This window comes from Electrona antarctica (assembly GCF_951216825.1).
Source record: "Electrona antarctica genome assembly, chromosome: 15".
NCBI classification, from domain to species: domain Eukaryota; kingdom Metazoa; phylum Chordata; class Actinopteri; order Myctophiformes; family Myctophidae; genus Electrona; species Electrona antarctica.
The window spans coordinates 6,385,260-6,400,303 of record NC_136796.1 but is presented as its reverse complement, the minus strand read 5'-3'; the positions used below and the strand labels follow the sequence as shown (position 1 = coordinate 6,400,303).

Below are 15,044 nucleotides of genomic sequence, written 5' to 3'. Positions count from 1 at the left end.
GTATAGCTTGAGGAAGCTGGCGGTCTTTGAAGCGCTGTCTGGCGGCTGGAAAACAAGCATACATGTGCTTTCACGTGTACACCGTACAGCAGCGCAGCCTTGAGACAGTGAGACTATAGGCTTTGTTTTTTCCAATCGCAGACAAAATACTATTCATTTTCTATTTCCTAGATAGATCAGAAAGGCCACCCTGAGCCAGTTGGTCAATGGATAGTTGCCTTTAGTCCAATAATATTGTTTTGTTAATGGTGTCTCTAAAAGACCTCATGCTATAGCCTCCTGTTGACCAACGAGGTGACCTCAGGTAGTCAGGCCGAAGCGTTGAATGTCAAACAGGTGTCTGAGCTTAGTGGTAGTTAGTGACGTCGGCTTTCTGCGAAGGAGAAAGATGGCCGCGCCATCTGGCCATCTTTGGGCTTTCCGCTCTGGGCATTGGCGGTAAACACCCTTAAACACCCTTAAACACCCTTAATACACACACACACACACACACACACACACACACACACACACACCAGTCTCAATTGTGTAGCCGCCTTAGAGGAGGGGATTATCTCGCCGTGACTGCATGCATAACCATGGCCAATACTTAACTGACCTGCTCCCAGGTTATAATTATGTGCTGCAGGTCTGTTGAACAGGGTCTGTTAGAAGATCCCCATACTAAAGTAAAAAGTAAGTGAGTGGTACTGTACTGTACTGTACTGTACTGTACTGTACTGTACTGTACTGTACTGTACTGTACTGTACTGTACTGTACTGTACTGTACTGTACAAGCCCTCCTCCCTGGCCTGTGTGTGTCTGTGTGTTAGACTGGGCAACAGTGACGTGGTGAACAAACGCTATAATGCTATAGCGGGGAAATGCGCGATTCCATAGTTAACTGCGACCTTCGGTCGCAATTATTTGTAAAGTTTAGTTACGTTAGGAAGGAGTTGGTAGATCAGCTGAAACCAGTCTGTCTGCACAGTCACCATCTTGACAAGCATTTACAGGTTACCCCGTGTCATACTCCTCCCTCCCTCCTCCCTCCCTCCCCTCCCTCCTTCCTCCCTCCCTCCCTCCCTCCCTCCCTCCCCTCCCTCCTCCCTCCCCTCCCTCCCTCCTCCCTCCCCTCCCTCCTTCCTCCCTCCCTCCCTCCCTCCCTCCCTCCCTCCCTCCCTCCCTCCTTCCTCCCTCCCTCCTCCCTCCCTCCCCCCCTCCTCCCTCCTCCCTCCCTCCCCTCCCGCCCTCCCCTCCCGCCCTCCCCTCCCCTCCCTCCTTCCTCCCTCCCTCCCCTCCCTCCTTCCTCCTCCCTCCTCCCCCATCCCTCCCTCCCTCCCCTCCCTCCCCTCCCTCCTTCCTTCCTGAGCAGGTCATCTTAGTCTATCCATGGTCCAGGGTTCAGAACAGAAGCGTATATTAGCGTCCATTGGGCCACTCGGGCACAGGCCAGTCAATGGGCTCTATGCACACAGGATAACTCTTCCTACTTCCACTCGGGCACAGCCCAGTCAATGGGCTCTATGCACACAGGATAACTCTTCCTACTTCCACTCGGGCACAGCCCAGTCAATGGGCTCTATGCACACAGGATAACTCTTCCTACTTCCACTCGGGCACAGCCCAGTCAATGGGCTCTATGCACACAGGATAACTCTTCCTACTTCCACTCGGGCACAGCCCAGTCAATGGGCTCTATGCACACAGGATAACTCTTCCTACTTCCGGGCCACTTCCCTACTACTTCCCTTACAAGTGTTACTGATAAGGTGGTGGATGAGGTGTTACAGTTACCAGTGGTGGAAAAAGTACTCCATTTTTTGACTTAAGTAAAAGTAACAATACTGCAATTTAGAAATACTTCGTTACAAGTAAAAGTACGGAATTGAAAATGTACTTGAGTAAAAGTACAAAAGTACCGGCATCAAAATGTACTTAAAGTACTAAAAGTAAAAGTACTCACATTGCAGAATGTCCCACTTCACAAGTTCAAAGTGTGTACAAAGTCTATTGAAAATAGCCGATCTACAAGCTCACAATGCGTCGCAACGTGACGCATTGTGATCTTGTAAATCGGCTATTTTCAAATGGCCAAAATGTAGGGTTGAAGTGGTTAATGTATGTTTTCTAATCAAAATTAAAATCTCCAAAGTAACTAGTAACTAAAGTTTTCAAATAATTGTAGTGAAGTAAAAGTACAAATCTTGTACAAATGGATCCATTTGTACACTCTCAGAGTTACACACACCTCACAGGACCATTTGGATCCCACTCAAGGACACTTTGAGAGACCCACTGGTGTAGCAGAGTGTTTCCAGTGAGCCAACACGCACACAAGCAGCACCCTGACTCTGTTTGACCAGAATGGAACAGAGCCTTCATTAGTATCAGCGCCGCGGTAACACCTGTGAAGGCAGTAGGGAAGGGGGCGGGGCTCAAGTTCTTTCCATAATGGCGTGTGTGCACATAGCCCATTGAGATCTTGCCCAGGATAGCTGGGGTTTGATGCATACATTGTACACAATCCTTTACATAATATCCAGAGATATATTATATTCCTAAATGGATTCCTAAGTGACACCAAGGAGAATCTTTGTGTCTCCATATGAAGCCACTGCTGCTCATCAAATTATTGGCTTAGGAATGTGACAAAAAGAAAACAAAAAAAAGTCCAAAGGGTCCAAAACCGCACCAATACAGTCTCCGCCACCACTAGTCCAAAACCGTAGCGATTTGCCTGAGGTCATGTTTAACCCTTAAGCCACTTAACCCTTTAACCGTGGGCTTCAGCCCACGTGCTTGCTTTCGCCTTGTGATGAATAGTGAAAATGGACAATCTACGAGCTCGCAACGTGTCTGGCGCGCTATGTTAGCTTACAAGTACTGTAAGTACTTGCCTTGCCGAGCCATGTGGCCCATAGGGCAGGAGCCTATGTCCTGTTTCTGTAGCGTACAAGTACAAGTACACTCCCTGGACATGACGCTAGTATGTCACAGGGACTTACCCCCAATCCGACCCTTGATGCTGAGTGTCAAGCAGGGAGGCACTGGGTCCCAGTCTTTGGTATGACCCGGCCGGGGATTGAACCCCGACCTCCCAGTCTCAGGGCAGACACTCTAACCACAAGGCCACTGAGGCCACACAAGGCCACTACAAGTAGCGGTACTGTAGATCGGCTATTTTGGGAAATTCTGGAAATGTTTGAAAAGTTGTTGCAATTTTAATTTTTTGTTTGAATTTATATTTGAACATCAGTGGTGGTCAGATGAAATGCACTTTCCCCCTTTCCTCACGTCTTAATTTAAGAAAGTAAACAAATTGGGGGCATCCGTCCGTCCAGTCAGTGACGTGTGTGTCCAGGGTCACATCAGGACACTTGCAGGAAGCCTACGGGAAGCGCGGCGCCGCCTTTTATTGTTTGAAAACATCACATGGGTCCATTTGCTCACAGCTGCTGTTGTTGTTATGAAATAATTCATACGTTACGTATTGCAGTGTTACGTGTACAGCAGCAGGTGAATGATGCCTTGCCTTAATCACCTCTCTGCCCATTCGTTAACGGCCGTGTTTTCCCATGGATCACATGACCCAAGGCTGTGGGCCACACCCCCCAGCTCCTCTGCCCCCTGCTGTGTCTGACATTGTCACAGTCTGATCCAATTTAGGGATCTCTTCCCGGGCTGGAATTAGCTTGTTTTGACCGGTCTGCAAGGCACCATGGGAGGCCAGCTGGAGATTATGGGTGAGCGGTGAGCACTGAGGGGCAGGGTTGCCAAGTCCGCTTGTTGCCCGCCAATGTTGGCTTGTTTTTTTTTTCCCAGAGTTGCGGTTTCCCCCCCCCGAGGTTGCCGTTTTTTGGGCTTGTTTTAAAAATTCGGTGTCTTGTTTTGAAACAAGCCAACAATGTATTTGTGTATGTAAATACCCATTGGTTTGGGGGAATGTGAATCACATTGAGTAACAGAATCGGTCTGGTGTCTCTACTTAAGCCCTGGCTAAAGTATGTGTGTAATAGTATAATGCATGATGACCAAAAACTAGGGATGAACCGAAAGGGAAATTCTTGGCCGAAACCGAATACCGAATATAGGAAACAGTTGGCCGAAAACCGAATACCGAATATCCGAATATGATTAATATTATATATCTTTTTTTCCTACCATTGCTGTCATGGCCGTACCTTAAAGCTACCTGATTTATGACAAAATAAATGGTTATGGCAAAACTTAACTTAAATAATAATCACTATTATGGGTCCATAAAACATTTATTCAGCTCTTTTGAATGCATTAATTGCATACACTATTCGGTGATATATTTTCTTCCTATTGGGGCTGAAACCGAATAGGCCGAAAATGCATTTTTAGCCATTTTCTGCCGAATATTTTCTGTGGCCGAATATTCGGTGCATCACTACCAAAAACATTAATTATTATAGACATACATAGTATTTATTATGATAAATGCATCAAATCTTTTTTTATTAGGATTATATGGCCATATTATTGTCTCCACCAGCCGATGGCATGGGGAGAGTATGTTTTGTTGGGCTTGTTTCGGCTTGTTTTTCAAGGGGAGATTTTGGCGTATTTCTCTCGCAGGAGTTGCCTTGTTTTTGGCTTGTTTTTGGAGGTGTGTTGGCTTATTTCTCTCACCAGAGTTGGCAACACTGCAATGAGGGGGTATAAAGTGCAGCTCAGCCGCGCGAGTGGCCCCAACCTCTGAGACTTAACACCAGGCAATTGGATCTATAATCGACGTGCATACCGCCGAAGGAGCTATACTGCTGCTATTACTATTAACTCATTTCATTACTAGTGAGGTCCTACTTAACCGCACAACTGGCTGAAAAAATGGTTTTGGAGGACACCTCCGATGTGGAAATGGTGGTCTGTGAGATAGAAACCAGCGTGAGTACATTGGTGTTTGTTTAAGTGTGCCCCGGCTTCGTCCGTGGAGTAGCTGTTGCTTGCTCAGTAGGTTACGATGGTTTTGTTCTGTCGTCAGATTTATGGATTATCCATTTAGGCCTGACCTCGAAATTTAAAAAAAAATCTTCTAAATCCTCTAGTTTTCCGAAATAAATATTTTCACGATTTTTCAACAATAGCAGACCTACAAGCTCGTAGCACGCCACTCGGTGGCGCGCTATGAGCTTGTAGATCTGCTATTTTTCAATAGCTAAATTATAACAATGTTTAAAACACCAAAAGGGTTTCCCGCCCAAAATGGGTCTCCACTCTCCATGACTGATTTCAGTAATTTGGATTCCATAGAAGCCATGCATGATCTTCTGTGGAAGTATGTTGCGCAGCGAAAATAGACGATCTACAAGCTCTCAATACGCTTATAGATAGACAGTTTTCAGTTAATATTTCAAGATTTAGAGCATTTGAAGTGGTCAAACTAGCCATGTATTCCATAAAATACATACTCCATAACATTTGAATAGTCTCAGACTTTCCGTGTAAAAGCAAAGGTCAAAGCCTCAACCTGTGATTTCTTCACCTGCTTGGCAGTTCTGTAAAACAGCAGGACTAACATTACTGTCTTAAAACATAATCGTTTTACATATTGTCTAGATGGTTTAGGAAACAGTGTGTGATGACTTGCTATTTTGCTTTATTACATTTATGTAATTTGTTTTGCTTTATTACACGTGTGTGGGCGGGGGGGGGGCAAATGTTCAGTTGCACGATTTAAGATTTTCCTAAAACGTTGGTTGAATGGTTTAGTCCATGGGTTCTCAACCTGTGGTTCGGGACCCCTCGGGGGGGTCGCCAAATTATGTTTGGGGGGAGGGGGTCCCCAAACTATTAAAAAAACAAACAAACAAAAAAAAGATTTATTTGTCTTTCTTTTTTTGCAACTGATTGGCTGGAAAATGGAAATTGAGAGTTCACATAGTACACACAGTGCATGCATAAACGTTCCTTAATCATTATATCTGGTTTCAGTATGTATTTTCTGTATTATTAAGGCTATTGTAGCGGACAATTTGTAATGGGTGTGGGGAGGGGGGAGGGGCGGGGGTCGCGAGACACGGCCAAAGCATTTCCTGGGGTCCCCATGCAGCCAAGAACGTTGAGAACCCCTGGTTTAGTCAGTAGTATGAACTAATATGCTGGGGATGACTGAGCCCAGTGCTTTACCCTTTCTAAAGGCCCTGTCTACTACAATTGCTGACCATTTCCCGAAGCAAACCACCGTTGTTTTGTTTCCTTGACTTCCAAGAAACCACTGGTTTCCATTCATGTCGGTTTCAGATTGATTTGCTGACGATAGTCCCTATAGAGCGTCGCAGTCCCGCCCCCTGCCAGGGCCCAGGAAATGATTCTCCGTTCATTTTCCTCATAGACATTTCAGAAAGTATTTATTTAAAGACGTTTACGCCGCGGACAAAGCCAACTCTTGTCGTGACAAATCATGACAACAAACACAATTTTTCGGGCCAAACAAAGAATTAGAAAGTAGAAAAAAACGGCAGGTTACAACACTCTTTTTGTTGTTTTTCTTCTATGTAATTATTTGTTTGGTCCAAAATATTGTGTGTGTTGTCATGATTTGTCACGACTCGAGTTGGCTTCGTACGACGCTTAAAAGGTCCTTAAATAAATACTTTTTGAAATGTCTATGAGAAAAATGCATTGTGATTCATTTCCTGGGCCTGGCGTCGTCATGAAAGGGGGCGGGACTGCGACGCTCTATAGATAAACCTTTTATTGATCATAGCGGGGGAGTCAGATATCACAGCAGCAACAGCAGTAAGAGTTTTTTTTTTTTTTTTAATGTTCTGTTTATTCATTTTTTTTCTTTTTTTTACAAATATAGAAGTAAATTGAGAAATACAAACAGAGTAACAAATACAAAAAAAAAATTAAACACAAACAACACACAAATTCAAATCAAGACAACCAAAGAACCTTCAGAACAAAACAAAACCAAAAATACATATATACATATATAAAAAATAAAATTAAAATTAAAATAAAAACCCACTCCAATATAGTCAATGTACAAAGCAGTTCTTGGTCACAAACATCATCCAGACAAGACAGGTTGGCTAGTCAGGCGACAGCTATTCAGGTTCAAGCAGTAAGAGTTAAACACATCAGGGTAAGATTAGATAATGCAATCGTTGAGCTCAACACAATGTATGTACAGTCTATCAATGGATATTTGACTGAACGTACAGTATCACCTGTGAATGAATGTATATCGCCATCATGGTGGTTGGAACATCAAAATGAAGAAGCGGATAACTTACGCTAAAAATAAAAAACAGTGGTATTGATTGAATTTATTGATTTTTTAAATTTCACAGTATATCAGTATGTTGAACGTATTTCAAACGAAAGCACAAGTCAATACAGAAACTGTTACTACCGCTAGACGAGACCGAAAAGCACTAGACTTGTGTCCTCCATTTTCAATTCATCAGAACATTTAAAGAGGTACAGATATACACTATGAAAAACAGAAGAAAAAAAAGGGAAAACATATGTGCTGTGGAGTATGCTGTGGTAAAAAAAGGGTATCTTTGAAAAAACTAAGAAAAGGTCCCGCACACTGTCAGACACAGTCACACAGGACATTGTCTGTCCTGATGAAGGTCTAATCGACCGAAACGTTGACCTAATAAAGAGCAACATTTTGGCAAGTGTCTGACAGTGTGCGGGACCTTTTCTTTGTTTTTTCAAAGTGTGCGGGACCTTTTCTTTGTTTTTTCAAAGATACCCTTTTTTATGTATGCTATATTGCCCTACGCACCTGTCACTAGCCTTCTGAGGTGTGCATCGGCCTTTTGCTAAAAAGAGAATGCTGTGGTGAATAGGCCTATCTCACAGCCCCCTTTCCACGCCCACTTCCGGTAGATAGTGGTGTCATTTAACATTAGGCATTTACCCTTTTTTTCTCTGGAGAATCTAAGTACATTTCCTAATGTTAAAATGTCAAAGACCGATAATAATATGAAGAAAACACAATGGTATAACAACTCAAATAAGTAGAATAAACCTTACCTTTACAAAACGGTAGTTTGTGGCTTGTGAAAATACCTCTTTTAACATAAAAAATAACACCTAGCTCCAAAAGGGGGCGTGGAAAGGGGGCGGGGAAATGCTGTGAGATAGGCCTATCACCAGCAGTAATGTAAAGAGTAGTACATGACTTGGGGTCAATGGGGAAAACATACCAAAAAAACAACTGGTATAGGTTGTTTCTTTTTAGCAGAAAAAGGGAAAAGCACATGCAATTTATGATTCCTTCATTCATTCTGCCCTGGAATCTGAACTATGGTATTATAATATTCCACTGTAGGACTTGTCGGCACACGGCCAATGTTTCCCCAACCCATTTCCTCCTGAAAGCCTGATGTGTAAACTTAAGCTGCACAGTGAGTGGTGTTCACCTGCTGGCACATGTACAGATCTACAAGCTCACAATGCGTCACATTCGTGACGCGCTGTGAGCTTGTAGATCTGCTATTTAGTATTTACTGAGCACGACTGCTGCCGGCACGCAACGATAAGTGTGAGTCAGGCTTGAGAGTGGAATTTAAAGTTCTTTGCTGTATGCTGTCAGAGGGGTTTGATCAGTTTTTATTTAGTCTACTAAAACTAAAATATGTTATATATATATATATATATACTGAGAATTTAGTCAAACAAAAACTAGACGATGCCCTTGTGTCGTGCTCTGAAAATAGCAGAACTAGAAGCTCACAACATGCGATGACACATGCTTGTAGATCTGCTATTTTTGTCACTTGGCCAAGCATGAATCTGGCATTACAACGCCAGTGCGGCCCGCCAAAATGTCTATTTAGACTATCTAATTATGTACTCCACTAAAACTAGAGTAAACTAAACGTTTCAGATGAAATGACTAAAATATAAAAATATGGTGTTAATATCTTTGAATGTGTGTGTGTGTGTGTAGGAGCACGATGTGGAAACACCGTACGGAAGAGTCCACTGCACCATGAAGGGGGTTCCCAAGGGTGACCGGCCGGTCATCCTGACCTTCCATGACATTGGACTGAACCGTAAGCATTCCTCCTTTTGTCTGTCAGAGAGAGAGAGAGAGAGAGAGAGAGAGAGAGAGAGAGAAGCAAGCAGGTTTTTGAAAACAAGCCCCAAAAGAAGCGACTAACTCATGATGACCACTTTTACACCTATATATACATAACATATTACAGTAACAACACAAATCTGGTACCCTGGCACAAAATCATGTTTTTCAGATTGGGGTCCTTGACACAAAAATGTTTGAACCACTGGTTTAAACAACATTTAGGAAGCAAGCACCAAATAAGCCACTGCACTTCAGAAACGAGGCCTAAAAAGAAAAAACGCAACCCGCAACTATCAATATTTACAAGCGGTACATTACAGAAAAACCCAGAAAAGCCCAAAGTCATAAGCAGACATGGCGGCAACACTGAGTCCAAGCTGTGCACATGTTGTGGCTGCGTAAACATGAGTTGGAATGACCGCACCACGTGGCGAGGCTGCAGATTAACCTTAAATAATTTTGGGCGGGAACGCCTTTTGGTGTTTCAAGCATTCTGTTATACTTTAGCTATTGAAAAATAGCAGATCTACAAGCTCATAGCGCGCCACCGAGTGGCGCGCTATGAACTTGTAGGTCTGCTATTTTTGAAAAATCGTAAAAATGCGGCACAAATCTTTGAATAGGTATATATTCTTTCAGAGCGAACGTTTTTTTTATTTCGACGTCAGGCCTAAATGGGTTAAACTTAATTGTTAAATGTACAGAAATCTGTGTCTTCAACCTTCAACCTATTAAGACCTCAGGCAGATTCTACAAATGCCTTCTTAAAAAAAAAATCCAAAATAAAAATAAATACAACGTTGATGCGCTTATAGATAGACATAAATCTCCCATATTTTTACCTTTTTGTTAAAAAAAACATATGAGGTCGGTGTCCACCTGACTGAGACAATATATAGCAAAAATTCCCGGTTTTAACGGGTTAATCATTTTAAAGCCGCACTCCATAATTCTTATGTCCTACTTGAAATTATGACCAATATCCGATCTCCAATTATTTGCAGGGTCATATCTGCCGATACCGATTTCCGTCCGAAATCGATATATTACATCATTATATTATACTGAGCTAATTCATTTGCGTAATTCGTTTTTTTTAATGATTGGAATAAATTATTTTTTTAAATATATATATGAAAGACAGTTCACTGACAAACTATATGACATCATATGTGCACGCTTTATAGACTTAATTTGAGTCATCGTATAACACAAAAATTAGTAATGTATATTTATGTTTTGTGGCCTATGAAACTAAGTTTGTTATTATTAGTGTTGTTCATTATTGTCTGTTGCCTAAATTCATTAGCCTCTGTGTGCTCTAAACAATCCCCTTCAGCTCTCCACTGTGTGTGATATTATATTAAAACTAAGCTGACCATAAATGCAACCATATAGTAGGCTACTACGATGCCAGATTGAAACCCCGGGTCCCCTGCACGTGCGCCTGTTGATTAGAACCAAAAGCTCATTTGGACAGAGGTTATATTGAGCTTTGAATCAATACCTCTTATCAACAAGTGGTGGTCACTGCACCGGTGTTGGTTGCATCACCATGCTCTACCGTACACTTGTACAGATAGGATTGGACTTTTAAAGAACCATGTTCAAACTAGAAAAAGTGCCCCTCTGGGCACAGGTCTCAGGTTATTGTGGCCTCCTGGTGGCGCTATAATAGGCCAATAGGCCTTTGATGGCAATTGGATGATTTGAGGCATTTTGTTCCAAAAGTGTGTGTTGCAAAAATCCAACTGTTGATGGCGCTATAACAGGCCAATGTGAAAAGGGTGGGCACTGAGATATATTCCTCCTAGCCTAGTAGGAAACTGCGTGAAAGATTTCACGTATATTGCATGCTGCATTCATGATTTGAGGCTTTTTGTTCAACACGGGCCAATCCTGCAAACTTTGGAAGCCAATGTTAGGCAATTAGGATGTAATGTGAAATATTGGATAGATCCATCTTGAGAACTTGACTATAGAGATGCTGTGTAACGATTTGCGGGATTTTTGGATAGAATCTGAAGGAGTAATAACAAAAAAAGCTTTTTTACCAAAGTCGGCCTCCTGGTGGCGCTATATAAGGCAGATTTGAAAAATGCAGGTCAAAGGTTTTTTCTTGGCCTCTAGGGAGTGTGCATACAACGTTTCATGCAGATCGGTGCAGTTATGAAAATCTGCCTAACAAATGTGGGGCAGAGGTTCATTGTTGGCATCCAGGGAGTGTGTGTGCAAAGTTTGGCATCTACCGGGTTAGCTGTTAACGGACGGACGGACGGACGGACACACACACGGACGGAGGGCAAAACATACTCTCTCCCCATGCCCTTCGGCCTGGTGGAGACAATTAAATTGTCATTGGTCTGTGCTTTACATATCGCACGCACGCACGCACGCACGCACGCACGCACGCACGCACACACGCACGCACATACTAGCCCCTCCTATGCACAGCTTTGTGTGTGTGGGTACAAGCACAGAGGCGGCAAAAAGCGCCTAGACCAGGCGTCTCTTCCTGGTTTTTAAACAGCTGGTGGAGGGAAATGACGCTCGCGCGCGGCTTCAACTTGTAGTGCGCGAGCGCCATTTCCATCCTCCAGCTGTTAAAAAACCCAAGAAGAGACGCCTGGACTAGGCGTTTATTGATGCGACAATGTGCTTGCGTCCTACTGTATGTGTGCCTGTCTGTCAGTTAGAGCACGGAATGTGCTCATCTGATTGGCTGAGCACGGAATGTGATGTATGATGATAAGAGCGCCCCTCACTTCACATGAGTGTGATTTATTCCCCCACTATTACACGCATGGAAACTTGAATTCATGCATATTTTTTTGTTTTTGTCGCATTCCTAAGACAATAATTTGATGAGCAGCAGTGGTTCCATATGGAGACACAAAGAGTCTCCTTTGCGGCTCCATAGGGAGCATAGGGAGCTGGTCATCGAATTATTGGCTTTGGGAATGAGACAACAAAAAACAAACTAAATATCCATGACTTCAACTCTCCATGGGGTGAGTAATCGATAAGAAAAAAAAGTTTTATTTGGGGCGGCAGGCGTCAAATCTCACGAATGTCCTATGGTTACTGGTGCTAGATCCCAGCGAGAGTGTGATCTCTGCTGGGACAGAGAAAGGTTGATAATTAAGTAATTTTTCCTGTAGTATGGGAATCTTGGGAATATTGTGTGGCTTGTGACGATCGGATCCAATATTTAGTTCAGTGAAGACTAAAGCACTAACCACACCAAAGGGTCACCATGCAACTCCTTGGGTCCAAACGGTTGCAAGGAGTTGACGCTAAAACCGTCTCGACTCTTTGGTGTGGTTTGGGCCATTGGATTCCATGCGTTGAATCACTAAGGACGACGCGCGTCAATGCGCGTCAACGTGCAACAGGACATTTCACACCGCAGGGACAACGCTAAAAACTCGACCCTTTGGTGTTGTTAGGGCTTAAAAGAAGCTGTGTTCACGTTCACTCTCCGGTTGGAATGAATGGACTACTCCAACCTGCTTCCCGTCTCCTAAAAAAAGACGTCCGTCCACTTCACACAGTTACAGGAAGTAACCCGGAGATGGCGAGTCTTGCTATTCCCGTCTTGAACTTCCTTCCTTTTTTAGACCAGATTCTACAGTCTTCTAATCTAAATCATGACAGTTTTCTGAAAAATCTATGTTTCTATGTCAGTGGTTCTCAAACTATTTCCAAAAATTATATGTAATTGGCCACCGACCTCCAGTTGAAAATATGTTGTTCCAGGGACCCCCATAAGCAAATATGAGTTAAAAATGTTTGCGGTGAAAGAATATATATATATATATATATATATATATATATATATATATATATATAAGCAGCTCAAATGTATATAGCGCTTTTCTAAATACCCAAAGCGCTTTACATAAAAGACTAAGAAACAAACAAAACAAGTACAAGCAAAACAAGTACAAGATCAGTGCTAGGTTAAAAAGGATGAAAGGGATGGATAAAAGGATGAGCAAGGGATGGGGGGGGGATAAGCTCGTAGCTTGCGTTATGAGCTTGTAGATCTGCTATATTTATCTAAAAGTTTAAAATAATGGTTAAAGTGTTTAAAAGCTACGACGATGACACAGCAGTCTAAACTCCTCGGGTCTAAACGGCTTAATTTCCCATTTTGTTTGTTTCCAGACAAGACGTGCTGGGAAGCCTTTTTCGGCCACGAGGACATGCAGGAGATCATGCAGCACTTTGCCGTCTGCCACGTGGACGCGCCTGGCCAGCAGGAGGGCGCCAGCACCTTCTCCACCGGGTGAGAGAGACACACCGACGCACACACACACGCACGCACACAAACATTAAGTAATACAACGGATGAGATATAATGTAGGCTAAGCTAAGCTAATGCTGAGGCTTATGCTCTCAAGAAGGTAAACAGGTGAATAATCACTGGGTGATGATCCCTGGGGGATGAGAGGAGAGGGGGGTGGGGGGGTGGAGGGGATGGATTGATGCATGCTGGGATACAGTACATACGGTAAGCCTAATGTTTTTCATGCTGCCTTTTGTTTTGAGTGGCCTTTTTGATGCCCAGAAAGTTTTATATTTTTTCCAAACATTTTAACACATTCACTGCTGGGTATTCATTCATTCATTCATTCATTCATTCATTCATTCATTCTTCCGCCACTCAGTGTTTTAGTTAGTTTTTTTCTCAGTGAAGACCCTTATTTTGAAGGATTTTTTTGTGTGGAGTGACGGATGAGCGTCTTTTAGTCAACAAAATATCACAAGATTTTAGTCTAGAGACTAAATATATTTTGGCGGGCCTTGATGGCATCGTAATGGCTAATTTTACAATTGCTGAAATTAGCCGATCTACAAGCTTGTAGATCGGCTATTTTCAGCATGCAACCAAGTGTAAAATTACTTGTGTCTTTCACTTACACTGGATCTTGGTCCACTAGTCCCTTCCTAACATTTTAGTCTAGTTTTTATTTGTTGACGAAATTGTCAATATATTTTGTCTTTAGTTTTCATTTAGTTTCCAGTTAGTTTCCACTCATTGGGCTTAAAACGGCCATGCCCACTTGCCCAAATGTGCTGACATCATCAATTTGTGATGACGGCATTGGCCGTTTTTAGCCCAATGAGTGTTTTTTTGCAAAACTAATGCTTGGAATGGATTCAGCATCATGAAAACCCCCTAGTTTGACATGGCACATGCTACATAAAGCATGATTACATTTTGAATATTTTGCCTTCTATAGGTTGTTAATGGTATGGTCACATATTATGCCAATTATGAAAATTGCTCAACATATGCAAGTTATGCAGCATCCGGCAGTTTCTACATGCTGGGGATCCATACTAAACATTTCTAACATAAAACCTTGTACTCAACATGTCCGGGTTCACAATGGGGCTCTATGGGCTGGCTACTAGACTAAAATGGAATGTTATTCAAAAGACTATGACTAGAACTCAATCAAAATTTGCCATCAAAATCAACACTTGAGTCACACTTTGCCCACTGGCAAGGGCACAGACGATAAAGTACTTTCTCATTGTCTCAATGAGTGCTGCTGTGATGGCAGAACTTTGTTTCCATGCCACTGGGACAAAGGCCTGCTACACCTGGCCAATATTGGACCATAAGGAACAGTGGTTCCCAAACGTTCTTTTTAGCTCAAGACCCAAAAGAGAAATGACTTGTTTGCCAGCGACCCAAACCACTGAAAATAGCAGATCTACAAGCTCACAACGGGTTGCTTCGGACCGCTTTGTGAGCTTGTAGATCTACTATTTTCACTACTTCCTAACTTTGTTATTATTTTTTTTCAATTATGGAATTATTTTCATTTTATTTATGAAGTACTTTTGAAAAATGTTGGAACAACAACCCACTGTTTGGGAAACGCTGATATAGACCCTTGGCGACGGATTACATTTCTCTCTGTGTTTCTGAATATGTATTATTTCTTGTCTCTGAATATGTATTATTTT

The 15,044-nt window shown here is 42.6% G+C and overlaps 1 protein-coding gene across 2 annotated transcripts in view; it reads left to right on the top strand.

Moving 5' to 3' along the window:
• Positions 1 to 15,044, top strand: part of ndrg1a (N-myc downstream regulated 1a) — a 51,554-nt gene that overhangs the window by 20,791 nt on the left and 15,719 nt on the right. The window contains exons 1-3 of one of the 2 annotated variants that reach the window (XM_079521759.1): positions 4,723 to 4,894; positions 8,925 to 9,030; positions 13,230 to 13,350. In XM_079521759.1, the coding sequence (XP_079377885.1) occupies positions 4,838 to 4,894; positions 8,925 to 9,030; positions 13,230 to 13,350 (284 nt within the window). In that variant the 5' untranslated portion in view covers positions 4,723 to 4,837. Of the gene's footprint in view, positions 1 to 4,722; positions 4,895 to 8,924; positions 9,031 to 13,229; positions 13,351 to 15,044 lie in introns of those variants that run through there. The other variant, XM_079521758.1, reaches the window with a different exon arrangement.